The sequence below is a fragment of the Triticum aestivum genome, chromosome 6B, assembly GCF_018294505.1.
Source record: "Triticum aestivum cultivar Chinese Spring chromosome 6B, IWGSC CS RefSeq v2.1, whole genome shotgun sequence".
NCBI lineage: Eukaryota > Viridiplantae > Streptophyta > Magnoliopsida > Poales > Poaceae > Triticum > Triticum aestivum.
The window spans coordinates 542,627,010-542,653,298 of NC_057810.1; the positions used below are offsets into that span (position 1 = coordinate 542,627,010).

Below are 26,289 nucleotides of genomic sequence, written 5' to 3' on the forward strand. Positions count from 1 at the left end.
CCATGGAGAAGACGACGCCCGCGCACGGCGGGGGGCGATGCTGCTTGCCGGTGAAGCCCGACAGCGGAGGCAACTTGAGGCCGGGGCAGCTTGCCGGTGACTCGCAAACTGGTGAAGGCGCGGACGCGCATGGATGGAGGTGAGGCCCGACGCTGCACACCGTCTCTCGCACCGTCTTGTAGTCGCACCCAGCGCCGCACACCGTCGCGTCCGCGGGGAGCCCCTTGGGCACGCCGAGCGCGTCCACGTCGCCCCCCGAGGCCGCGGGCGAAGGCCAGTACCTGTCACGCTCCATCTACGGTGGCGCCCAGACGAACGTGTCGTCGCCGTACCGCTTCAGCGCGGCGAGCATGGAGATGTAGTTGTTGTTGACGGTGATGGTGTCGTTGAGGTAGCCATGGTGTCGTAGATGGTCCGGGAGAAGTTGACGTACTTGTAGGCGGACCAGCAGTCGTAGAGGTGGAGGAGCGAGGCGGAGGCGGGCATGAGCCCGACGGCGAGGGCGGCGGCGCGAGGCGGTTCGAGGAGAGGGAGAGGGCAGTGAGGCAGTTGGTAGCGGCGGTGGTGAGGTTGACGTTCTTGGAGGAGGCGAGGACGGAGCGCGCGGTGGAGACGGACGGCGGGAGGCGAGGGCGAAGGGGAGGTGGAGGAGGAGGAGAAGGGCGAGGAGGCGAAGGGGAGGAGGCATTGCTGATGCTGGAATCCGGCGCCGACATGAGCTCTTCGAGCACGAGCGGCGGCCTCGCCGCCGCGCCGCCATGGCTCCCCATCTGGCCATGCGCGCTCCGCTCCGTGAGCCCCTCCCCGCCCTGGCCATGCGGGCTCCGCTCCGCAAGCCCCGGCCATGCTCTGCTCCGGCCGCGCGAGCGCGAGCCCCGCCCCGGCCATGCGTGCGCCGCCACGGCCGCGCAAGCCCCGCTCCGGCTGTGTGTGGTAGGTGGTGCCGTGGTGGAAGGAAGAGGAGAGGAGAGAGGAGAAAGAAAGGAGAGAAAGAAGAGGAGAGATGACAGAGAGGGGAGAAAGAGAGGCTGGCAAGTGGGCCGTTGCATACGAAAAAGAGATGCCGGCGTGCCCAGCTGCCTCCTAGGGGACTGGGTTTGGAATGGGCGTGCCGGCCGTAACTTTCGTCAAAACCGACGCAAAACTGGTTCCTGGGACCTTAAGTGGATCATTTTTTGCTTGCCGGCGTCTAAAAATGCGCCTGGGGAGGCTTGTTGAGGGCCTGGCCAGAGATGCTCTAAGGAACCCCCGTGCAGTTGGCATTGGGAAGCTCGAGGCACCTGCGACGTCTGTTCCGCCCCACTCCTCGGTCTTGCCTTTTTGTCCCTACTGCACAAGAGACCATCCTGTGGCTGCGAGATTGGCACGAGACGGCGTCTTCCGTCCGTTCCAGCAGGTCCACGTTCCGGTCTCCCTCCGGCTACCATGCGTTCCACCAGGTAATTTCCGGCCTCCCTCTTACCAGTACCATCGACCATGGTCCATGGCTGGCCGGCCCCTCGTTGGCCGGGCATATATGTATGTATGTATGCGTGTGTTCTTCCCTGACCCTCCACCATCTCTTCCTCCTCACGCTCGCTCCCTGCCGTGGATTCCATGGGGAGCGGAAGCAAGCTCCGTCTCTGGTGCTCGGCGTTCGCCTGCGCGCTGGCGTTCCTCGGGGCGCACGGGGACGACGACCATCTCGTCGACATTACCTACGTCGAGAGCGCCGTGGCCAAGGGAGCAGGTCAGTCTCACCATCGCTGCGCTTCTCGGCATCTCACTTATCCTAGTCTGACGTGTGATCTTGTGAATCGTGCTGCTAGTATGTCTGGACGGGAGCCCCCCGGCGTACCATCTCGACCCGGGCTCCGGCTCCGGGGTGAACAGCTGGTTGGTTCATTTCGAGGTCAGTCAAATTCACTCATCGCCATGGCACTTACTACAGAATTCTGTGCATGCCAAGAAAAATGTGCTGAGCTCGATTCCATGGTGGCGGCAGGGAGGGGCGTGGTGCAACAATGCGATGACCTGCCTGCAACGGTCGCGCACCCCGTTGGGGTCGTCCAAGGAGATGGCCAAGCGGGTTGCTTTCACCGGGATCTTGAGCAACGCGTCGGGTTACAACCCAGGTATACTTCAGTTTCACCACCTGGTCATCCAATCATGTTTATGCTTTTCTTTTTAGTTGGAATTTATGTGCTCAATAATGAGTGCGCAATTTGTCAAAAACAGACTTCTACAACTGGAACAAGGTCAAGGTTCGGTACTGCGACGGCTCGTCTTTCACCGGCGACAAGGAAGAAGTTGATCCTGTGAGCGCATATACTTCATGTTTGCTGCTACCGGCATTAGTACCAGTATGCGTAAAGTCTTTGCTTTATTTTTGCAATCTGAAAATCATTTGGGTGTGTGCATCCTTAGTGTCACTACTTGGTATTGTGCTGTTGGAAAGGCTGGGTACACTTATACTCTTATATCTTCTTGATATATTACCCTTTACCGATTTTTGTAAATATGGACAGAGCACAGAGCTACACTACAGAGGTGCGAGGGTGTGGCAAGCAGTTATAGAAGATCTGCTCGCGAAAGGAATGAACAAAGCTGAAAATGTATGCATTCTTATCAGCACAATATATGCCTGGCATTGGCATGTGACCAAAGAAAATGTAGCAGGCTCTAATTTCCTCCTTTTCCAAGGACGTGGCAGGCTCTGATTTCGGGATGTTCTGCTGGTGGGCTAACTTCGATACTGCACTGCGACAGATTTCATCAGCTCCTGCCAGTGGATGCCAATGTTAAATGCCTTTCAGATGCTGGTTTCTTCATCAACGTGTAAGGCAGAAGAACAAAAGCATGCTACTATCTGTTTTTGCCACTTTGTAGATATTACTAGGCATTGCAATATACTCCCTCTGTTTTTAAATATTTGTTTTTCTAGAGATTTCAACAAGTGACCACATACGAAGCAAAATGTGTGAATCTACACTCTAAAATATGTATATATACATCCGTATGTAGTAGTCCATATGAAATCTCTAAAAAGACAAATACTCCTTCCGTCCCAATTTTTTTGTATACATCCGTATCTAGACAAATCTAAACAAGAATTTTGAGACGGAGGGAGTATTTGGGAATGGAGGGAGTACTCCCTCCGTTTTTATTTAGCTCACATATTAGCTTTGGTCAAAATCAAGCTTTACAAACTTTGACCAAGTTTATAAACAAAAATATTAAGATATACAATAACAAATCAACAATATTAAATTTATTATTGAATGTACTTTCACATCGTATAGATTTATTATGATAAATGTTTATATTGTTTTTTATAAATTTGGTCAAACTTAATGAAGTTTGACTTCAGTCGACTCTAACATGCAGAGCAAACAAAAATAGAGGGAGTACTATATAGAGAGAGAAGAAAGCGTGTTGCCTTTGTGAATGATTAGTTCCTCGTTTAACACTTGTTATCTCTGCTGTTACAGGAAGGACATTACTGGAGCCAACCACGCCGAGGCATTTTTTAGTGATGTGGTCACAACACATGTATGCACGTTTGACGTTCTCTCTACTATGCCATTCTCCGTAAAAAAAAAAAGACCTCTAATTTGCGTTCAATCTCAGATTTGCTCCTAATTTTAAAGTCTGCTCAAATTTGCCCCTCCACTGTTAAGTGCCTTTATAGAAATGCCCTTCTGCGCCGTTATCGTCTGGTCAAAGATAAGCAGGTCCTGAAAAAAATAGCAAAAAAAATCTTAAAAATCTGAAATTTTGTGGGATCAAAGATAATCAGGTTCGCAAGATGCTTACAAACTTTTGTGTTGTTTGGACATTCCAGGAGCTCGTGGCAAAGAAAAAACAGTAGATAAGTATGCTTGTGAACAGTAAATTAAAAAAATGCAAGAAAATTTAAAAATATATGAAATTTTTTGGCATCAAAGAGGCTTGGGTCTGCAAGGTGCGTGCAAAATTTTGTTGTGTTTGGACACTGTAGGAGCTCGTGGAGAAAAAAACAAAATTTGGCTCGGGAAAAGACTTTGGGAAAAATGATTTTTTTTACTAGAGCTCCTCACATGTCATTTGATCACAAAAACTTGCAAGCACCTTGTGCACCCAAGCCTCTTTGATGCCAAAAAAATTCATATTTTTTTGAATTTTCTTGCTATTTTATTTCAAATTTACTGTTCACAAGAGTACAGATTAACTGCTTTTCCTCGCCACGAGCTCCTGAAATGTCCAAATAGCATGAAAATTTGCACGCACCTTGCGCACATGAGTATTTTCGATCTCACAAAATTTTAGATTTTTTTTTTGCTATTTTTTCAGGACGGTCAAAGCTCTTTGACCGGACGGTAACGGTGCAGAAGGACATTTCTGTAAGGGCACCTAACGGCAGAAGGGCAAATTTGAGCAGACTTCAAAATTATGGGCAAATCTGAGTAGGTGGTTCGAGTTTGGGATAGAAATGCAAATGACCCAAAAAAAACTATGTCATGATATATGGAAGTTTCGGGTTTGACTAGAATTCGAATGTAGTGGTGTAAAGTAAAGAGGCGTCGTTAAAAATTATAACAATCACTTCACTTTGTATGAAAAAGGAAAAAAAATGCTTTGCGCCTAGACCTATTCTCTTTTCTCTTGTATATATACTACCTGATTGCATTGTGTGTAAATACCGTAGGGCTCGGCGAAGAATTTGCCATCTTCGTGCACTTCCAAGTTGCCTGCAGGCGTGGTAAGAAAATACTTGCAATGGCTACCACAATTGCACATCTAAACATCAGTAAACAAGCTGCTTCCTCCTTGGATGCAGTGCTTTTTTCCTCAGAACGAGGTGCAGCAGATCCGGACGCCTCTGTTCATCCTAAACGCAGCATACGACTCATGGCAGGTTATCATCTGATAAAGAGCAATGCCTACCTGCAACTGCAATACGCTTGACACTTGCATCCATCAAGCAAGGCATTCATGTTTCGCTGATGTTGCAGGTACGGCACATTCTGGTGCCGGAGGGCTCCGATCCTGGATGGCGAAGCTGCAGGGACGACATAACCCAGTGCTCCGCGAAGCAGCTCGAGACCCTGCAGGGTACGTAGGCATTTTACATACTTGGTCGGTCAGCTATACGTATACTCAGCGGAGAACATACACATACGGTGGTTGGCTGACGCAGGGTTCAGGGACGATTTCCTGGAGGCTCTGGGGGGGAGCTCGTCCACCGGATCCAGAGGGCTGTTCGTCAACTCGTGCTTCGCGCACTGCCAGTCCGAGGTGCAGGACATCTGGTTCGCGCCCGCTTCCCCGGCGCTCGGAGACAGAGTAACAGCAACCCTCTTCCTTCCTCTTGCGCCCTTAGTTGAGTTTCGTCCTTTCCTGGTGTGTGTTAATCTGACGAGAGCTTCCTTCCATGTCTCACTCTGTCGCAGAGAATAGCGGACGCGGTTGGGGACTGGTTCTACGGCCGCAGCGGGTTCCAGAAGACGGACTGCCCCTACCCTTGTGACTCCACCTGCTATACTAACTGACGCACCGCCACCACTAGTGGTGCCTGGTCCCTCCGTGCTCGCAACCAACAAATGGTCTTGGTTCTATTTATACATTATCTTTAATTATACAGGAATAAAAGGTGCAAGTGCCGGCTTCGAACATTAGTTTACAAGTCTAGGCTATTCATCAGTGGTTACGATGTTCCATTGCGATGTCGTGAAATTTATGTTCCACTGCGGTGTTCCATTTACGACAAGTATTTCGGACAGATGGAGTACTAATATTTTGGTCGGATCCACCCTGAATTTACCCCCCAGCTCTGGTTCATCTCCCCCAAACCAAGCACGTGTGACCGAAGACAGCAAGCGCAACACCCGGTAGCCATGACCGGCTCCGTGCCTCCATCGCCACCCAGCATGTCTGAAAATAACAAGGCAGCACCAATGCAGCGAAACACTCAGTAACCATGTTCATGGCAGATTCATGGTAGCACAGCTTCTCACATGGAAAAAACTGGCATCCCACGATGACAAAGAACCGTTAAAAGAAAAGAAACTGAAGTAACAACCACCAAAGAACTGCTGTAATTATAGCCTATAGCTTCATGAATCCGAGTACCACAACAGGACAACAGTCGGAGGAACGCTATGAATCGCAAAATCAACAGCATGTAACCAGCGCAACAAAGAATTGCAAACACAAACAATTTTACGCCATCAATTGGATGGCATTCCTCCAGATCCAAGACAAGGGCTAAAAGATCCTCCCGAAGTCCTTTCTTCCAAAGGACGGCGGCAGCCCACTTGTTGCAAGAGAGTGACCAGCGCTTCCTCCTGCACACAGATAGTTCATTTTGATCAGTATTATGCTTGAAAGACAGATGCACACAAGCCTCTTTCTCCAGTTCCCAAACACATCATGGAAGAAAAAATAAATTGTACTAATAACTTCAAAGCTTCGGTTGTAGGATAAGAGGACCCAATTATAGGTCAATCAGACCCTCAGTCCATAGCTCATACATTGTCATACAAGGTTTGATGCTTAACAGCTACAGTTTTGTGCATCGACAGAAATCATATGCTGGTGGAGTATATTATCAAGTGTCTTTTTGTTATCTGTAGTCCTAAACATTATCACTGTCCTGAAGATTAATAGCAAGACTTCAAGATGTTACAAGTTTGCAACGATGATATCATCTAAGACTGGAATAGAACAAGTTCATACATAGCATTATTACAGAACTCCTGCTTTGCAAGTGGCAGGAACATAATAGCCATGGCAATGTCAACAACAAAATCAATAAAAGACCACCAAGTGCACAACAGTGAAACCATTCATTACCCCAAGGCATCCCTTCAACCATCCGAGGGGGCGAAGTAGAATCTGGCATGCCATATTTGGACCAGGCAGATTGAACATTCTGGAGATTCCCCGTCGGGCGTATAGAGGTGGAATTCATATGGTTGTACCGCTGAAATGGTTGTCCCTGACGACCAGCAAAATTTCGCTGGGAATAATTGGCATGGTTGTAACTATCATAGTTGACGCGGCCTGTTGAATGACCACTCTCTCTGAGAGACGGTGCATGAAATAGGAAGTCATTTCTACAATTGAAACATGAACAAAGAATCAGTGAATATACTTAATGCAGGAGCAGCAGCATCCAGAGTTGGAAAAAAAAATACCACAGCGGTGTTAATTATCTTTAACTGGCTGACAAATCAGAAAACAAAATATTGAAGCATAAAACTGTTGGGGTGCATGAAATGCTTTAAAATCAACATGTCCCATGAACTAAAGCACAATCATGTTCCATAGTACGGATGTTTCTAACTGACAAAACCATCTCAAACTCTCAATCATAATGGGATATGCCCCGCAAAATATGCATCTGTATAGTGTCAAACCCTGGGGGCTAGCTAAAATGAGAAGACCTGAGAAACCATTTCCTAAACTCTGTATGAAGCATCATTCCATCCATTTCCATAGGAATAGGATATGTGCTGTAAAAGGCGCATCTGTTTACCTCCAACTACTGGGGCATGTATACAAATTGAAAGGACAGGACAAATCATATTACCTCCCTACGTGAAGCATCAATTCCATTTGTTTCAATGGTCGCTAGTTAATTGCGATATCTTCAATTAATAACCTATGAGTGGAGCTTGTTGAAACTTAGTGTTATGGTGTGCAAGATCACATGAAACAGTCATGAGCAGCGTGGCACATGGTGAAAAAACAATGAATGTGCATTACAGATATTGGGACAAGGGGCAGACAGACCTATCTTATCAAATAAGGGGTGATATGCCACTAATAAAAGAGTATCTTATTAGTAAATAATACTCCCCCTGTAAACAAGATCACTATAGTGATCTAAAAGTCTTATATTTGTTTACAGAGGGAGTACCATCTTACTGTTAGGAAAGTAGTATCACTTAGTTTAGATTAGATTTTTATGTTGCATTTGTTATTTCTCAGTCACCTGCTGTAGAAGGCAGTCCCTTTTTTTTGGGAGCCATTAGATCCTATCACCTGGGGCTAACCATCTCTATATAAAGAAATGAGCTACATGCCTACATCCATTATGGGCGAAGCAATCAATCAAACAAGTACTTGTCCTTCACATAGTTTAGTTTCTCTTTCGAGCCTAGTCTCATCTACCCTATGATCTAGCAAGCATAGTGTGTTTCTGGTATTCAAACCCAACAACGTTTAAGGAAGACCCATTGCAGCAACGAAATATCGAGATCTCATCATGCTACAATACCTTTGATTCGAGCCTGCAATATCATGGCTTTGGATATTGGGCAATCTGCCAGACTGGATTGTTCGACCACTTGCATCTCTCAGGTGAACACTGCCTAACTCAGCTGATAGTGAATTATCTTCTTGCAGGAGTGACTCATCGCTGCACATAAAAATCGAATGAAAAGCTAATCCATAGGCTACACTATTTTAAAATAAGTAAATTTAATATGCATGATTACCTATAGTTGGGATCCCAATCAGCTGGATCTGGTACTGATGAAGAGGTTGATGTATCAGCTCGCACATTGGATGAGTGCAAAGGACGGAAATCATTGTAACCAGATGGTTGAACATAACCATGATTGGAAGAAGAGTTTGTGGATAAACCAGTGCTAACACCTATCTGCGGCCTCCAATTATAATGACCAGAATTAGGAAGTGCACCATATGAATAGCCAGAATGTCCTCGAACAAATGCTGAACTGACACTATCTCCATGAGGTCCCTGGATTAGCTGAGATGTGTACTCATGTGGTGGCATTGACATAGGAGGGTGACCAAGATTCCTTCTCCTATTGTATTGGCCTACCACAGCGGCTTTTCCTAATGAGGAGCCATGACTGCCCCTTGCAGGAGAAGTGGCAACATACTTAGCAGTAGCGCTAGTTGGCATTTGCGTTTGGGAATTTGGAGGAGTAAATTGTGATGGACTGCCCCCAAGAGACATAGGACCTGGACCACCAGGACTTAGTCGAATGCCAACACCATGAGAGAGATGAGGCCTTCTTCTAATATCTGGACTAAATCCTAGAAATGTTCCTCCAGCTTGTGACTGTAAATTGAACCCAGAAGGGCCTAGTGGTGAATGATACATGTTAACGTTATTGACATCATAGCTTCCATAGCTGCTTGGAGGACCTACGTTATCATTAAAGCTACCACGGCTACCGAAGCTGCCGCAGCTGCTTCCATATGAAAAGGGCATCTTTGGCGGAAAAATGTTATTGAACGGTAGGGATCTGTTAATGCTTCCAACCTAGAAAAAAATATAAATAATATATTATGGATGTATTCTTGCAAGGTTTCTACTTAATAGAAGCATGAGAGAACATACTTACAACCTGAGGGGAAAGGCCAGCAGCTAGCCAGTGACCTCCTCCAGGATTGTGATCAACTGTTGCAGCACGACCAACAGGCTACAACAAAAAAGGCATAAAGCTTGACTTATAAACTAGAACTGTATGGAAAAGATAGCTCTTGAGGTTCAAATTTTCACAAGTTACCCACCCAACCATTCTGGTATAATGCCACTAAAACCATAAAGAAACTATAACTATAAAAGACATGACACGTCTAAAGGGTGTAAATACAATAATTTTTTCAAGATTGATGGGAAGAAACAATGTTGCATGTACGTGTGACCAGGTGAAGACGGGATATCTAAATCGAGATGCATCTATCCTGTTGACTGAAGCAACCAAAAGTTGTTTGCTACAGCTAATGGTGATTTCACGTCACAGGTTGTTCATGAGAAGAATATGCAGCAAGGTATCTAAAATAGGACCATACTTACAATTACTGGGGTCTCACGGAAAGGCTCATAAGGACCAGTGAAGGCTTCACCAGTTATGAATGGATGATATGAAGCCTGAAATAGATTTTCAAAATTATGAAGCACTTCCATTGATGATTCTTCAAGAACATAAGTTAGAGCTCACAGAAAATCAAACAACTCTAAACTTCGTAAGGATATCAAACAAATTTCAGAGGCAAAATGAATGTAACTTCAAGTACACAAACCAGACAAATAATATCTAACTTTATCATTAGCCAATACCTGCAATGGTGACCATCGCTTATTAGGATCAAACTCAACAAGTCCTCTCAAAAAATCAACCAATGCTAAGCAATCTTCCTTTTCAGTCTCTGCGTAAAAAATAACATATATATGATCGCATTAGCAACTTTATTGTAAGGACCACTGTATTATCATGTAAAAACTACAGCTCCATATGAAATAAATACCCATGCCTCGTCACTAAAGAACTGTATGCTACATGTATAAGCCAGGATTAGTTGTCTATTAACCAAATATGCCCATATGATGACATATAAATTACAAAATGAAATATGAATAACTGTTAAAGCAACCATGTTATTTTTCCCCGAAAGGTACTGGACTCAAATTACAAACATCGGATTAAATGGTTGAAAGGATATATCGAATGTTTGTTTGTTTGTGTGTGTGTGTGGGTGGGTGTGTTACAAGCTCTTCATATAATTTGCATAGGTGTGTATTTCACTGATATTGCAAGAGTAAGCTAACCATTTTCTACATTGGCCTAATTCCAGGCTATCCCTAGAAACAGAGTAAAAAAACCAAGAATTTTTCATGCTAAGAAGCCACTTGATGTTCAAAGACCACCACACAGAGACCGTAAATAGAAATAGAAACAGTAATGATATATTGTATTGAACATTATTGCGGTAGATCAACCCTAAAATTTATAAACAGGGGTAAAGCCACCCCTATTAATAATAAATAAAAGCATCACTGAACAAACCTGGCAGATTACCCTCATTTAAATTCTTCCAAGGGTACGCGAATATGAGTCTGTCAAGCCTCCCACGAGGGAAATACCATTTCCCTATTTTTGGCTTTTTGGAATCCCTCTGTGTTCAGGATTTAGACAGGGCATGAGTAACACAGTAAATGTATAAAGCATGACATAGAAGTAGTCTTCAGAATAACTTCCAAGTTAAAACCACAGAACTTACTGCTTCAACCTCGTCTTCTGTTAGTACTCTGTATGAACTGCAAAGACCATCATGTGCTTCATTACCAGGATAAATGCTTCCAACATGTTTAAAAAACTTCCTGGTGTTTTTAGCCTCCCTAAGAAGATCATCTGGTGGTTGCCCACTGTACATGTTGAATATTGGTAAATAAAGTATTCTACCATTATTGAACACCTACTAACTGAAGTGAAAACAGCTCAACCAGCTAACACGTAAACACCTAATATCGTATAAAGAATTTATCTGCAAACAGCTGGTAGGAAAATAAGAAAACAAGAGATTAAGATTTTCAATAAAAAAGAACTTACCCGACAATCTCAATCATACGGCTAAGGACATCGTATTCTGATGCTCCGGGAAATAAAGGTAGACCTATATAAAGTTCAGCAACTATGCAGCCAAATGACCACATATCAATGGCGGTAGTGTATCTAGCACTTGTTAAGTGTACAAGCCCACAAGCTAAAATCACAAACTATGCATTGTAAGATGTTTGTGTGGCTACTGTTAAATGTATTTGCTATTAGAGATGTTCAATAGGATACGGATAGCCAAGAAGCACTTCAGGTGACCTGTAATAACGGCTCTGGAAAAGGAAGAAAATACAAGCTTGACTTCATAATTCATACCAATTCATATTAATAAAATGAACTTTAGACTGATGAGTGAGTTCAAATAAAACCTGGATATACGAGTAAATCGTTTTACCCTCCATGCACGCTGATCCAAAATCAATTACTTTAACTCCAGCTGCTGAGTTTACTCTGCAAAGGTCACCTCAGCCATCAAACTTAGCATTGTTGAAAGTGGTAGTACACAGAAGGTGTACAAACAAAGTGCTTATTTTGATGGGAAGCAACTCACTTCGGTGTTATGAGGATATTTTCCGGTTTTAGATCACAATGAATAATTCCAGCACCTTTCATGACAATCAATGCATCCAATATCTAAAAGTAATACATAATAGGTAATATGGCAACAATGGCAACAAACACATATAAAATACATGCAGGATAAGAAAAGGATACCTACCTGTCTTGAGAAAGTACGGACAAATTGCAGTTGCAGACCTCTTAAGTTGTTCTTTTTCAACAGCTCGTACCTGCAAAGTTGGAGTTTATGTTACCACATGAATCGAAACTAACACGGGGCTTATCTATAAAATATAATAGTAAAGGCAGGTTTAATGGAAGTTACTTACAGGTTATGACCAAGCATTTCAAATGTGATGCACAAATGATTTTTCCATGGAAAAAAATCCAGCATCCGGACGATGTGGTGCTGATCATCAGGATCAAATTTGTCATTTAGCTGCAAATACATGAAACCAGTGTTGTGATGCCAATATTTTCAACAAAATAAGTAAACCCTAAGTAGATTACCATACCATGCTCAACAATGAGACTTCCATGATAGCCTGCTGATAAAAGGCAGGCTGGTTTTTTATAACCTTCACTGCAACATAACTGTTGGTTTCTGCATCCCAGCATTTAGCAACCTGCCCAAAGGTACCTTGGCCAAGCATTTCTTCGACAATGTACCTTATTACCAAAAAATAATGCCAAATGAAATGATGAAGCATAACTTAAACAATCTGAATCCTGAGATGAGCAGTTGTGGAAAAAAAGTTGAACCGGCTAGATCTACCAGACAAGTTCTACAAATTGAAAGAAGAAACCAAATATTGCGACAGACCTTCAGATATATTTCTTCTTTCACATACCTTGACTTCTTAATTCTCATAAATAATGGGGCCCTCCAAGTATTCATAGATATTTCTAACTTATAAAAATCAACTTCTTGCAAAAGTGAATTTGTGTGCTAAAAGTGTATGAAGTAACCAACGAGAAACAAAAATGTTAAAGCTGGTACACTGGAAAATAACTAAACTAACCTCCGGTCTGACTTCTTATTAACCAATTCCAAGTTGACATACAAGATTAGGTCAGAATTTGCATTATCAAGGCCATCATTGTGAACAGGAACTGCAGGACTGGTGAGGAAGTGCTTGGGATTTAGTGAATCTACGTAATTAAACTCAGGATTGCATTTTTCAAAAGTTTGGACGATGTCTCTGGTCAATCTTGCAACAATCTGCAGGAATAAACAATTGATTCAGAGTTGGTATATCAGAGGTATATGGGCATGTGGTGCATATGAACAATGGTAACAAACTGAATTATAAATGCAATCCATCTTCTGTCCCATAACACACTAATAGAGATCAGCAACAGTGTTAAAGGATGTTCTTATAGCATTGCATTATACGTTGGATGGTATATGCAGGTTTGCATTGTCCAATGATCCATATTTTCTAAAAGAGATATCAACTACAAGTAGGATCCTGACACACTTTTAGTTGTGCACTTGCGTAATATTTCCCAGTCACTTATACTTGGAATCTCTTTACACTCATGATGGATTGGAATAGCAAGTCAAGCAAACAAAACATGTATATTATATATAACTCAACACTGAATGATTGTTGCAGAAAAAATAGGTGTGGTTAATGAATGGGAATGCTAATTGTAGTCAGAAATGAGGTTTGCCTCTGATTAATCAAAAGACAATTTGAGCAGACGACACTGCTCCAGCTGGTCATACTTTTAGTTGCCTGAAGCGTGCGTCCAAGCATCAGGAAAAAGGCAAAGGCAGCAGCAGCAGGAACGGTGCTGATTCGAGTAGTTCAAGTCACCGAAGTTTAAGATGTAGTATTGGTTTCTTAAGCTGTAACGGTTTCTTACGAGCATTTCATTCTAATTAATTTCCAACTACGACGACCTCTGTGAATCGCTCAATCCAATTGACAGTTCAAATTCAGCACGGTGATCCCGAGAATAGCTCCAAAAGGGAAAGCAAGCAAGCATCTTTTGTTAGCCCCGTGAGAGGGGAAGGTGTAGGAAACGTACAGGCCTCTTCCTGACGGCGCGTAGATTGCTTGAACGGGCGGCAACCCCATTGCCCCGGGCGGACGGCGCCTCCGCCCGGTCGCCCACCACCGCAGCAGCGTAGGACCGGAACACTGTGGACTTGGTCGGCGCCCACGGCGGCGGCCCCGCCGCCTTCCTCTCCCTCCCAGTCTCCTCCATTCGCCTAACGCAACCACCTCCCAACAGGCAGGCGCAAAGCGCCCGCAGAGATAAGTGCCCAACGACAACAGCAACAACAACACGTCAGCCCAACCCGCACCAGCCCAGGCTCCTGTTGGGATCACGGCAGCGCACTCCGAAGCAGAAGCGGCAGCAGCAGCAGCAGCAGACTAAGCGGCCGCCGGCGGAGTAAAGCTGCATCCTATGAAGCGGCCATCGCCCAATGCTACTCCGGCCCGCGGCCCCGCCGATCCGATCTCCCCGGCCCTCCGCCTCCTCCTCTCGCCGCTCGGGACTCCCCCGGGCGGCGCCAACGGCTCGGAGCCGGACCGAATTGGGCGGGTAGGGTTTTGGGCCGAGGACGACGGGCTGCTCGTACCCGCCGTACTCGGGGCGGCGGCGGCGGGGAAGTGGAGGTGGTGGAGCAGTGGGGAATTTGGAGCGGGGCGGCGAGTCCCAATCCCCTCCTCCTCCTGCTCCTCCCTCTTTCGTCTCTTTTCTTCCTTTCCTTCCTCGTCTCCGTCACCTCCCCTCGACTCTGTGGTTTTTTTTCCGATCGCCTTCTTTCCAGCTAATATATATACACACGTCTGGATTTTAATTACTGCGGTTAAGCAGTGGAGTTGTAACACGGCCCCAGTGGCAACGGCCTGCAATTATCAACTTCGCCGCTAAGCACCGCTGTCATCGCGTGCTAGGCCGCGCAACGTCACTGTGCTAGTGCGAGCGTGGCCGTCCGATCTGTTCATCGTGCGGCTTTAAATGGTGGAGAAACAAGATATGTTCCATTTATTTCCGCCGAAAGGGTTGCGCGGAAAGATATTCATATATATCTGGTATGACTTGCCGTCTGTGGGCTGCCGGTCACGTAAACAAGTAAATGGCGAGCAATGAATGGCGAAAGATCGGGAAACGCATATGTTGGGCCGGCGCATTTTCTAAAGATGTGCAATGATCGAGCCATCAAGATAGATGGATAGACGTGGAGCAATTTCCGAGTGCGTTACGAGATGTGTAATGGCCGATTCTTCAAGATAGATGGATCGAAAAGGGATTTCCGGATGCTTACAAGATCATGCAATGGTTGAATCTTCAAGATAGATGGATAGATGAGAAGTAATTCCTGGATTTTAATTACTGCAGTTAAGCAATATGATTATAAACACAGTCCAGTGACAACGACCCACAATCATCAACGTCGTCATGCTAAGCACTGATGTCATCGTGTGTTAGGCAGTGGAACGTCACTATACTAATGCGAGTGTGGCCGTCCGATCAGTCCATCGTGCGGCTCTAAATGGTCAAGAAGTAATATATGTTCCATTTATTTCCGCCCGAAAGGGCTGCGTTGAAAGAGATTCATATATATCTGGTATGACTCGCCGTTGGTGGGCTGGCGGTCACGTAAACAAGTAACTGACGATCAATGAATGGCGAAAGATCAGGAAACGCATACGTTGGGCCGGCGCATTTTCGGAAGATGTGCAATGATCGAGCCATCAAGATAGTTGGATAGACGTGAAGCAATTTCCGGGTGCATTACGAGATGTGTAATGGCTGATTCTTCAAGATAGATGGATCAAAAGGGAATTCCGGATGCTTACAAGATCGTGTAATGGGTGAATCTTCAAGATAGATGGATAGACGAGAAGTAATTTCTGGATTTTAATTGCTGCAGTTAAGCAATAGGATTATAAACACGGTCCGGTGAAAACGGCCCAGAGTCATCAACGTCGCCATGTTAAGCACCGCTGTCATCGTGTGTTAGGCAGTGGAACGTCACTATACTAATGCGTGTGTGGCCGTCCGATTTGTCCACCGTGCGACTCTAAATGGTCAAGAAATAATATATGTTTCATTAATTTTCTGCCGAAAGTGTTACGCTGAAAGATATTCGTATGTATCTAGTATGACTCGCCGTCGGTGGGCTGGCGGTCACGTAAACAAGTAACTCACAATCAATGAATGGCGAAAGATCGGGAAATGCATATGTTGGGCCGGCGCATTTTCTGAAGATGTGCAATGGTCGAACCATCAAGATAGATGGATAGACGTGAAGCAATTTTCGGGTGCGTTACGAGATGTGTAATGATCGATTCTTCAAGATAGATGGATCGAATAGGGATTTCCGGATGCTTACAAGATGGTGTAATGGTTGAATCTTGAAGATAGATGGATAGACGAGAAGTAATTCCTCGATTTTAATTATTGCAGTTAAGCAATGGAATTGTAAACACAGTCCAGTGACAACGACCCACAATCATCAACGTCGCCATGCTAAGCACCGCTGTCATCATGTGTTAGGCGGTGGATCACTATACTAATGCGAGTGTGGTCGTCCGATCTGTCCATCGTGCGGCTCTAAATGGTCGAGAAATAATATATGTTTCATTTATTTGTTGCCGAAAGTGCTATGCTAAAAGATATTTATATATATTTGGTATGACTCGGTGTTGGTGGGCTGCCGGTCACGTAAATGAGTAACCGGCGAACAATAAATGGTGAAATATTGGGAAACGCGTATGTTAGGCCAGCACATTTTCTCGATATGTGCAATGATAGAGTCATCAAGGTGGATGGACAGACCAGAAGCAATTTTCGGGTGCGTTACAAGATGTGTAACGGTCGGTTCTTCGAGATAGATGGATAGATGAAAAGGGATTCCCAGATGGCTAAATGTTCATGATAGATGGATAGACGAGAAGTAATTCCCAGATGCGTTACAAGATGTGTAATGATCGGGCCATCATGATAGATGGATAGACAAGAAGTAATTCCCGGGTGCGTTACAAGATGTGGTGTTGTCGATCCTTCAAGATGCATGGATAAATGAGAAGGGATTTTCGGGTGCGCTACAAGATGAGTAATGGCTGGATCTTCAATATAGATGGATAGACGCGAAGTAATTCTCGGAAGCGTTAGTAGAAGTTTAATGATCAAGTCTTTAGGATAGATGGATAGGCAAACAGGGATGTGTTACAATATGTGTAATGGCCAAGTCTTAGTGATAGATGGGTAGATGGAAAGTGGCTAGTGTCCATCAGTTACTAAGCTTCGAGTCACATTCACGTCATCCACGATGAGTCGATGGCGCCTAGAGTTGAGTTTCGATTGCCACTCGTGTCATAAATAGGTAAATGACAAATTGGCACCGTAAATTAGAAGATTGTTGGGTCATACTAATGCATTGTAAGATAGAGGATACCTGGGAGTTATTATCGACGGTTGCTATGTACATCATGACTATGCCTCATGATATGTATCAATGTCATCACATCTGACCTAGAGTTAAACTTTGCAATGCCCTTCACGTAAGAAAAGGTAAACGACATGAAGATGCAAGAGATAGAAGGATCAATGACTTGACCGCAAACGTACAAGATATGGTTCTATCCCGAACATAGTGTTAGGGCGGGCTTAGGCCCAATCCTAGGAAGTCTCTAGGTCTGGTCCAACCTAACTGCTCACGCACACACACACACACACACACACACACACACACACACTCACTCACTCACAACACCCACACACATTATTCGGGGCATACTAGAGAACTATGTGCGACCCAACACCCCTAGGCCTAGCTTAGCCACATTTTTTGTGTGTCCCTAGGGCCGCCACTAGGTCGAACCGCACAACAAGGATGGCAAGTACTCTCCTTGAGAATGATAACATATATCGTGAGGCAAAAGGAATTATGCATACACTCAACATTTTCTATATTCAGTGACAAAAACTCTGGCGACAAAACATGAAACGTCATCAAAGATCATTTTTCGTGACGGTCCACCATCACGAGGTTCCCTCCCCCGGTGAGTCGAGAAGCCGACACAACGAGGTTAACGTGGCTACGACGCTACGACAAGGTGAACGCGGCTGCGAGGGCACGGCAAGGCTACATGCCATAGTTGAAGGGAGAAGTCATGTGTGGACTGCGACAGCATGAAACAGGGGCGATTTCAGGTGAGATCTATTTACTAAAAAACATCGTACCAAATAGCAGATGTGTTCTATTTACTTTTCATGTTGTGTAGGCAATGGATCATGGTGGGATTGCTCATGGAACGGTGTTGACGTCACCATACATGGCTGTCATGAATCATTTATGGAATTCGTGCTTGCTCACAACAACGGGTGAAGATATGTTGTATCCATGCAAAAATTACCGTAGTGGGATTCACGAAACTATTGATGTTGTCAGATGTCACTAGTATGCTCAGGACCTATACGAGGTAGATCTATGTGAAGGAAATATGCCCTAGAGGCAATAATAAAGTTCTTATTTTATATTATATTTCCTTATTCATGGTAAAGGTTTATTATTCATGCTAGAATTGTATTGATCGGAAACTTAAATACATGTGTGAATACATAAACAAATACCGTGTCCCTAGTAAGCCTCTACTAGACTAGCTCGTTGATCAAAGATGATTAAGGTTTCCTAACCATAGACATGTGTTGTCATTTGATAACGGGATCACATCATTACGAGAATGATGTGATGGACAAGAACCATCCGTTAGCTTAGCATAATGATTGTTCAGTTTATTGCTATTGCTTTCTTCATGTCAAATACATATTCCTTCGACTATGAGATTATGCAACTCCCGGATACCAGAGGATTACCTTGTGTGCTATCAAACATCACAATGTAACTGGGTGATCATAAATAAGCTCTACAGGTATCTCCGAAGGTGTTTGTTGAGTTAACATAGATCGAGATTATGATTTGTCACTCCGAGTATCGAAGAGGTATCTTTGGGCCCTCTCGGTAATACACATCATAAGCTTGCAAGCAAAGGACTAAGGAGTTAGTCACGAGGTGATGTATTACGTAACGAGTAAAGAGACTTGCAGTAACGAGATTGATCTAGATATGAAGATACCAACGATCGAATCTCGGGCAAGTAACATACCGATGGACAAAGGGAATTACGTATGTTGTCATAAGGATTAGACCGATAAAGATCTTCATAGAATATGTAGGAGACAATATGGGAATCCAGGTTCCACTAATGGTTATTGACTGGAGAGGTGTCTCGGTCATGTCTACATAGTTCTCGAACCCGTAGGGTCCGCACGCTTCACGTTTGTTGACGATATAGTGTTATATGAGTTATATGTTTTGGAGACCAAATGTTGTTCGGAGTCCTGGATGATATCACGGACATGACGAGGAGTCTCGAAATGGTCAAGAGGTAAAAACTGATATATAGGACGATGGTATTTGGACACCGAATTGTTTCGGGATGTACCGGGAAGGAATTGGGTTATCGGAAGGGGTTCCGGGCACCCCAGGAAAGTTATGGGCCTTATGGGCCAAACGAGGGAACAGACCAGCCCACAAGGGGGCTGGTGCGCCCCCTCCCTTGTTTGGCCAGCCCTAGGGAAGGAAAAGGGGGAGGGCTGGCCCCTCCTACCTTTCCCTCTCATGGGAGATAGGAAAGGGGGGGGGCGCCACCCTCCCCTGCCTCCCGCACTCCAAATAAGGAAAGGGGGGCGCGGCTTGGGAGGGACCCCAAGTAGGATTTCTCTTACTTGGGCACCTCCTTTGGATGCTCCTCCCTCCCTCCCACCTATATATATGTGGGAGGGGACGCCTAGCACATAACAGACAATTGCCTAGCTGTGTGCGCCCCCCCTCCACCGTTTACACCCCGGTCATATTTTTCGTAGTGCTTAGGTGAAGCCTTACGAGGATCACTTCACTATCACCGTCACCATGCAGTCGTGCTGCCGAAACTCATCTACTACCTCGCCATCTTGCTGGATCAAGAAGGCGGAGGACGTCACCGAGATAAATGTGTGCAGAACATGGAGGTGTCGTACGTTCGGTACTTGATCGGTTGGAGCGCGAAGAAGTTTGAATACATCAATGGCGTTGTTAAATGCTTCTGCTTACGATCTATGAGGATACATAGACACACTCTCCCCTCTCGTCTCTTTGCATCTCCATGGTTAGATCATTGCTGTGTGTAAATTGTTTTTCTTTTCCATGCAACATTTCCCAACAGTGGTATCAAAGCCAGGTCTATACGTAGATGATATGCACGAGTAGAACACAAGGAAGTTATGGGCGGTGATTGTCATATTGCTTACCACCAACGTCTTATTTTGATTTGGCGGTATTGTGGGGTGAAGCGGCCCGGGCCAACCTTACATGTCCACGCACATGAGACTGGTTCCACCGACTGACATGCAACTAGTTTTGCATACAGGTGGCTGGCGGGTGTCTGTTTCTCCTACTTTAGTTGAATCGAATTTGGCTACAGCCGGTCCTTGAAGAAGGTTAAAACAACAAACTTGATGAAACGTCGTTGTGGTTTTTGTGTAGGTAAGAACGGTTCTTGCTAGAAGCCCATAGCAGCCACGTAAAACTTGCAACAACAAAGTAGAGGACGTCTAACTTGTTTTTGCAGGGCATGTTGTGATGTGATACGGTCAAGACATACATTATTGTATGAGATGATCATGTTTTTTAAATTACTGGCAACCAACAGGAGCCTTATGGTTGTCTCTTTAATGTATGAAATGCAAATGCCATGTAATTGCTTTACTTTATCACTATGCGTTAGCGATGGTTGTAGAAGCAATAGTTGGCGAGATGACCACGACGCAACGATGGAGATCAAGGTGTCGAGCCGGTGATGATGGAGATCTTGATGATGCTTTGGAGATTGAGATCAAAAGCACGAGATGATGATGGCCATATCATGTCACATATTTTGATTGCATGTGATGTTTATCTTTTATGCATCTTATTTTACTTAGAACGACGGTAGCATTATAAGATGACCCCTTCACTAAATTTCAAGATATAAGTGTTCTCCCCGAGTATGCACCGTTGCTACAGTTTGTCATTTCGAGACACCACGTGATGATCAGGTGTGATAGACTCTACGTTCACATACAACTGGTGTAAGACAGTTTTACACATGCAGAATATTTGGGTTAAACTTGACGAGCCTAGCATGTACAGACATGGTCTCGAAACACTAGGGACCAAAAGGTCGAACATGAGTCATATAGTAGATATGATCAACATAGAGATGTTCATCATTGATGACTACCCCATCTCACGTGATGACCGGACATGGGTTAGTTGATTTGGATCATGTATCACTTAGACAACTTGAGGGATGTTGATTTAAGTGGGAATTCATAGTAATTTGATTAACTGAACTTAATTTATCATGAACTCAGTCCTGATAGTATTTGCATATCTATGTTGTAGAGCAATAGCTCGCGATATAGCTCCCCTATTTTTGATATGTTCCTAGAGAAAAATAAGTTGAAAGATGATAGTAGCAATGATATGGACTGGGTCTGTGGTCTGAGGATTATCCTCATTGTTGCACAGAAGAATTATGTCCTTGATGCACCACAAGGTGACAGACCTATTGGAGGAGCAGATGCAGACGTTATGAACGTTTGGCAAGATCGATATGATGAGTACTTAATAGTTTAGTGCGCCATGCTTTACGGCTTAGAATCGGGACTTCAAAAACGTTTCGAATGCCACGGAGCATATGAGATGTTCCAAGAGCTGAAATTGGTATTTCAGACTCATGCCCATGTCGAGAGGTATGAGACCTCTTACAAGTACTTTGCCTATAAGATGGAGGAGAATAGATCAACCAGTAAGCATGTGCTTAGAATGTCTGGGTATTACAATTGCTTGAATCAAGTGGGAGTTAATCTTCCAGATAAGATAGTGATTGACAAAGTTCTCTAGTCACTATCACCAAGCTAATAGAACTTCGTGATGAACTATAATATGCAAGGGATGACGAAAATGATTCGCGAGCTCTTCATGATGCTGAAATCGGTGATGGTAGAAATCAAGAAATATCATCAAGTGTTGATGGTTAACAAGACCACTAGTTTCAAGAAAAAAGGCAAGGGAAAAAGAGGGAACTTCAAGAATGGCAAGCAAGTTGCCGCTCCCATGAAGAAGCCAAAAGCTAGATCCATGTCTGAAACTGAGTGCTTCTACTACAAAGGAAATGGTCACTGGAAGCGGAACTGCCCCAAATACTTGGCAGATAAGAAGGATGACAAAGTGAACAAAGGTATATTTGAAATACGTTTTATGGATGTGTACTTTACTAGTGTTCATAGTATCCCCTGGGTATTTGATACCGGTTCAGTTGCTAAGATTAGTAACTCAAAACAGGAATTGCAGAATAAATAGTGACTAGTTAAGGGCGAGGTGACGATGTGTGTTGGAAGTGATTCCAAGGTTGTTAAGATCACCATCATCGCATACTCCCTCTACCTTCGGGATTAGTGTTGAACCCAAATAAATGTTATTTGGTGTTTGCGTTGAGCATGAATATGATTGGATCATGTTTATTGCAATACGGTTATTCCTTTAAGTCAGAGAATAATTGTTGTTGTGTTTACATGAATAAAACCTTCTATGGTCATACACCTAATGTAAATGGTTTATTGAATCTCGATCATAGTGATACACATATTCATAATATTGATGCCAAAAGATGCAAAGTTGATAATGATAGTGCAAACATACATGTGGCACTGCCGTTTTGGTCATATTGGTGTAAAGCGCATGAAGAAACTCCATGCAGATGGACTTTTGGAATCACTTGATTATTAATCATTTGATACTTGCGAACCATGCCTCATGGGCAAGATGACTAAAACTCCATTCTCCGGAACAATAGAGCGAGTTGATGACTTACTGGATATAAATACATATCGATGTATGCGGTCCGATGAGTGTTGAGGCACGTGGCGGGTATCGTTATTTTCTGACCTTCACAGATGATTAGAATCGGTATGGGTATATCTACTTGATCAAACACAAGTCTGAAACATTTGAAAATTTCAAAGAATTTTAGAGTGAAGTGGAGAATCATTGTAACAAGAAAATAAAGTTTCTACGATCTAACCGTGGAGGAGAATATTTGAGTTACGAGTTTGGCCTTCATTTAAAACAATGTGGAATAGTTTCACAACTCACGCCACCTGGAACACCACAGTCTAATGGTGTGTCCAAACGTAGGAATTGTACTTTAGATATGGTGCGATCTATGATGTCTCTTATCGATTTATCACTATCATTTTGGGGTTATGCATTAGAGACAGATGCATTCACGTTAAATAGGCACCGTCTAAATCCGGTGAGACGACACCGTATGAAATGTGGTTTGGCAAGAAACCTAAGCTGCCGTTTCTTAAAGTTTGGGGATGCAATGCATATGTCAAAAGGATTCAGCCAGATAAGCTCGAACCCAAATCAGAGAAGTGCGTCTTCATAGGATACCCTAAAGAAACTATTGGGTACGCCTTCTACCACAGATCCGAAGTCAAGATCTTTGTTGCTCAGTTTGGGTCCTTTCTAGAGAAGGAGATTCTCTCAAAAGAAGTGAGTGGGAGGAAATTAGAACTTGATGAGGTAATTGTACCTTCTCTTGAATTGGAAAGTAGCACATCACATAAAATTGTTCCCGTGATGCCTACACCAACTAGAGAGGAAGCAAATGATAATGGTCATGAAACTTCAGATCAAGTTACTACTGAACCTCGTAGGTCGACCAGAGCACGATCCGCACCAGAGTGGTACGGTAATCCTGTTCTGAAAGTCATGTTATTAGACCAAGATGAACCTATGAACTATGAAGAAGCTATGATGAGCCCAGATTCCGACAAATGGCTTGAGGCCATGAAATCTGAGATAGGATCCATGTATGAGAACAAAGTGTGACTTTGGTGGACTTGCCCGATGATCGGCAAGCCATAGAAAATAAATGGATCTTTAAGAAGAAGATTGACGCTGATGGTAATGTTACTGTCTACAAAGCTTGACTTGTCACAAAAGGTTTTCGACAAGTTCAATGGGTTGACTACAGTGAGACTTTCTCACCCATAGCGATGCTTAAGTCTGTTTGAATCATGTTAGCAATTGCTGTGTTTTATGAAATCTAGCAAATGGATGTCCAAACTGCAATCCTTAATGGATTTCTTAAGGAAGAGTTGTATATGATGCAACCACAAGGTTTTGTCGATCCTAAAGGTGCTAACAAAGTGTGCAAACTCCAGCGATCCATCTATGGATTGGTGCAAGCATCTCGGAGTTGGAATATATACTTTGATGAGGTGATCAAAGCATATGGTTTTATACAGACTTATGGTGAAGCTTGTATTTACAAGAAAGTGAGTGGGGGCTCTGTAGCATTTCTGATATTACATGTAGATGACACATTGTTGATTGGAAATGATATATAATTTCTAGATAGCATAAAAGGATACTTGAATAAGAGTTTCTTCAATGAAAGACCTCGGTGAAGCTACTTACATATTGGGCATCAAGATCTATAGTGATAGATCAAGACGCTTAATAGGACTTTCACAAAGCACATACCTTGATAAAGTTTTGAAGAAGTTCAAAATGGATCAGTCAAAGAAACGGTTCTTGCCTGCATTGCAAGGTATGAAGTTGAGTAAGACTCAAAACCCGACCACGGGAGAAGATAGAGAGAGAATGAAAGTCATTTCCTATGCCTCAACCATAGGTTCTATAAAGTATGCCATGTTGCGTACCAAACCTGTTGTATACCTTGCCATGAGTTTGGCAAGGAGGTACAATAGTGATCCAAGAGTAGATCACTGGACATCGATCAAACTTATCCTTAGTTACCTAAGAGGACTAAGGAGATATTTCTCGATTATGGAGGTAATAAAGAGTTCGTGAAAGTGGGAGCAAGCTTTATTACCTCCATAATCACGGCATCATAAGTGGGAGCAATTAGCTAGAGTAGCTCCATACAGAGCTTTGTAGACATAGAAATTTGCAAAAGTACATACGGATCTGAATGTGACAGACCCGATGACTAAACTTCTTTCACAAGCAAACCACGATCACTCCTTAATACTCTTTGGGTGTTAATCACATGGTGATGTGAACTAGATTATTGACTCTAGTAAACTCTTTGGGTGTTGGTCACATGGCGATGTGAACTATGGGTGTTAAATCACATGGTGATGGGAACTAGATTATTGACTCTAGTGCAAGCGGGAGGCTGAAGGAAATATGCCCTAGAGGCAATAATAAAGTTGTTATTTTATATTATATTTCCTTATTCATGATAAATGTTTATTATTCATGCTAGAATTGTATTGATCGGAAACTTAAATACATGTGTGAATACATAAAGAAATACCGTGTCCCTAGTAAGCCTCTACTAGACTAGCTCGTTGATCAAACATGGTTGAGGTTTCCTAACCATAGACATGTGTTGTCATTTGATAACGGGATCACATCATTAGGAGAATGATGTGATGGACAATACCCATCCATTAGCTTAGCATAATGATCATTCAGTTTATTGCTATTGCTTTCTTCATGTCAAATACATATTGCTTCGACTATAGATTATGCAAATCCCGGATACTGGAGGAATACCTTGTGTGCTATCAAACATCATAACGTAACTGGGTGATCATAAATATGCTCTACAGGTATCTCCGAAGGTATTTGTTGAGTTGGCATAGATCGAGATTAGGATTTTTCACTCTGAGTATCGGAGAGGTATCTCTGGGCCCTCTCGGTAATACACATCATAAACTTGCAAGCAAACGATTAAGGCGTTAGTCACGAGGTGATGTATTATGGAATGAGTAAAGAAACTGGTCGGTAACGAGATTGAACTAGGTATGAAGATACCAACGACCGAATCTCGGGCAAGTAACATACCAATGGACAAAGGGAATTACGTATGTTGTCATAACGGCCCGACCGATAAAGATCTTCATAGAATATGTAGGATCCAATATGGGCATCCAGGTTCCGCTATTGGTTATTGACCGGAGAGGTGTCTCTGTCATGTCTACATATTTCTCAAACCCGGTCCGCACACTTAACGTTCATTGACGATATAGTGTTATATGAGTTATATGTTTTGGTGACTGAATGTTGTTCGAAGTCCCAGATGAGATCACAGACATGACGAGGAGTCTTGAAATGGTTGAGAGGTAAATATTGATATATAGGACAATGGTATTTGGACACCAGAAGTGTTTCAGGACGTACCAGGAAGGAATCGGGTCACCGGAAGGGGTTCCGGGCACCCCCCGGGCAAGTTATGGGCCTTATGGGCCAAAGGAGGGGACATACTAGCCCACAAGGGGGCTGGTGCGCCCCTCCCTTGTTTGG

At 43.7% G+C, this 26,289-nt stretch overlaps 2 protein-coding genes across 6 annotated transcripts; one reads left to right on the top strand and one right to left on the bottom strand.

The window, feature by feature from the left end:
* Positions 1-1,361: 1,361 nt before the first annotated feature.
* LOC123137900 (pectin acetylesterase 8) lies at positions 1,362-5,722 on the top strand. Of its 3 annotated transcripts, none has more exons than XM_044557784.1 (12): positions 1,362-1,729; positions 1,809-1,891; positions 1,985-2,114; positions 2,218-2,342; positions 2,508-2,594; positions 2,693-2,817; positions 3,471-3,531; positions 4,667-4,720; positions 4,799-4,876; positions 4,974-5,073; positions 5,166-5,304; positions 5,412-5,722. In XM_044557784.1, the coding sequence occupies exons 1-12, from the start codon at positions 1,597-1,599 to the stop codon at positions 5,416-5,418; spliced, it is 1,122 nt and encodes a 373-aa protein (XP_044413719.1). In that variant the 5' UTR covers positions 1,362-1,596; the 3' UTR covers positions 5,419-5,722. The 3 variants fall into 3 exon arrangements, with proteins under 3 accessions (XP_044413719.1, XP_044413716.1, XP_044413717.1); XM_044557781.1 differs by having other exon boundaries at positions 1,367-1,729; positions 5,159-5,304; XM_044557782.1 differs by having other exon boundaries at positions 1,370-1,729; positions 2,218-2,297; positions 5,159-5,304.
* Positions 5,723-6,028: 306 nt separating this feature from the next.
* Positions 6,029-14,664, bottom strand: LOC123137899 (dual specificity protein kinase YAK1 homolog). Of its 3 annotated transcripts, none has more exons than XM_044557778.1 (18): positions 13,932-14,663; positions 12,917-13,116; positions 12,410-12,563; positions 12,224-12,333; positions 12,055-12,124; positions 11,887-11,969; positions 11,705-11,786; positions 11,568-11,608; positions 11,331-11,453; positions 11,002-11,146; positions 10,788-10,896; positions 10,061-10,149; positions 9,797-9,871; positions 9,342-9,419; positions 8,463-9,259; positions 8,243-8,383; positions 6,814-7,076; positions 6,029-6,305 (listed from the first exon to the last, which is right to left on the bottom strand). In XM_044557778.1, exons 1-18 carry the CDS (start codon positions 14,109-14,111, stop codon positions 6,226-6,228), a joined length of 2,820 nt encoding a protein of 939 aa, XP_044413713.1. In that variant the 5' UTR covers positions 14,112-14,663; the 3' UTR covers positions 6,029-6,225. The 3 variants fall into 3 exon arrangements, with proteins under 3 accessions (XP_044413713.1, XP_044413714.1, XP_044413715.1); XM_044557779.1 differs by having other exon boundaries at positions 9,345-9,419; positions 13,932-14,662; XM_044557780.1 differs by lacking the exons at positions 6,029-6,305; positions 6,814-7,076; positions 8,243-8,383 and having other exon boundaries at positions 8,962-9,259; positions 9,338-9,419; positions 13,932-14,664.
* Between the last annotated feature and the right edge of the window lie 11,625 nt (positions 14,665-26,289).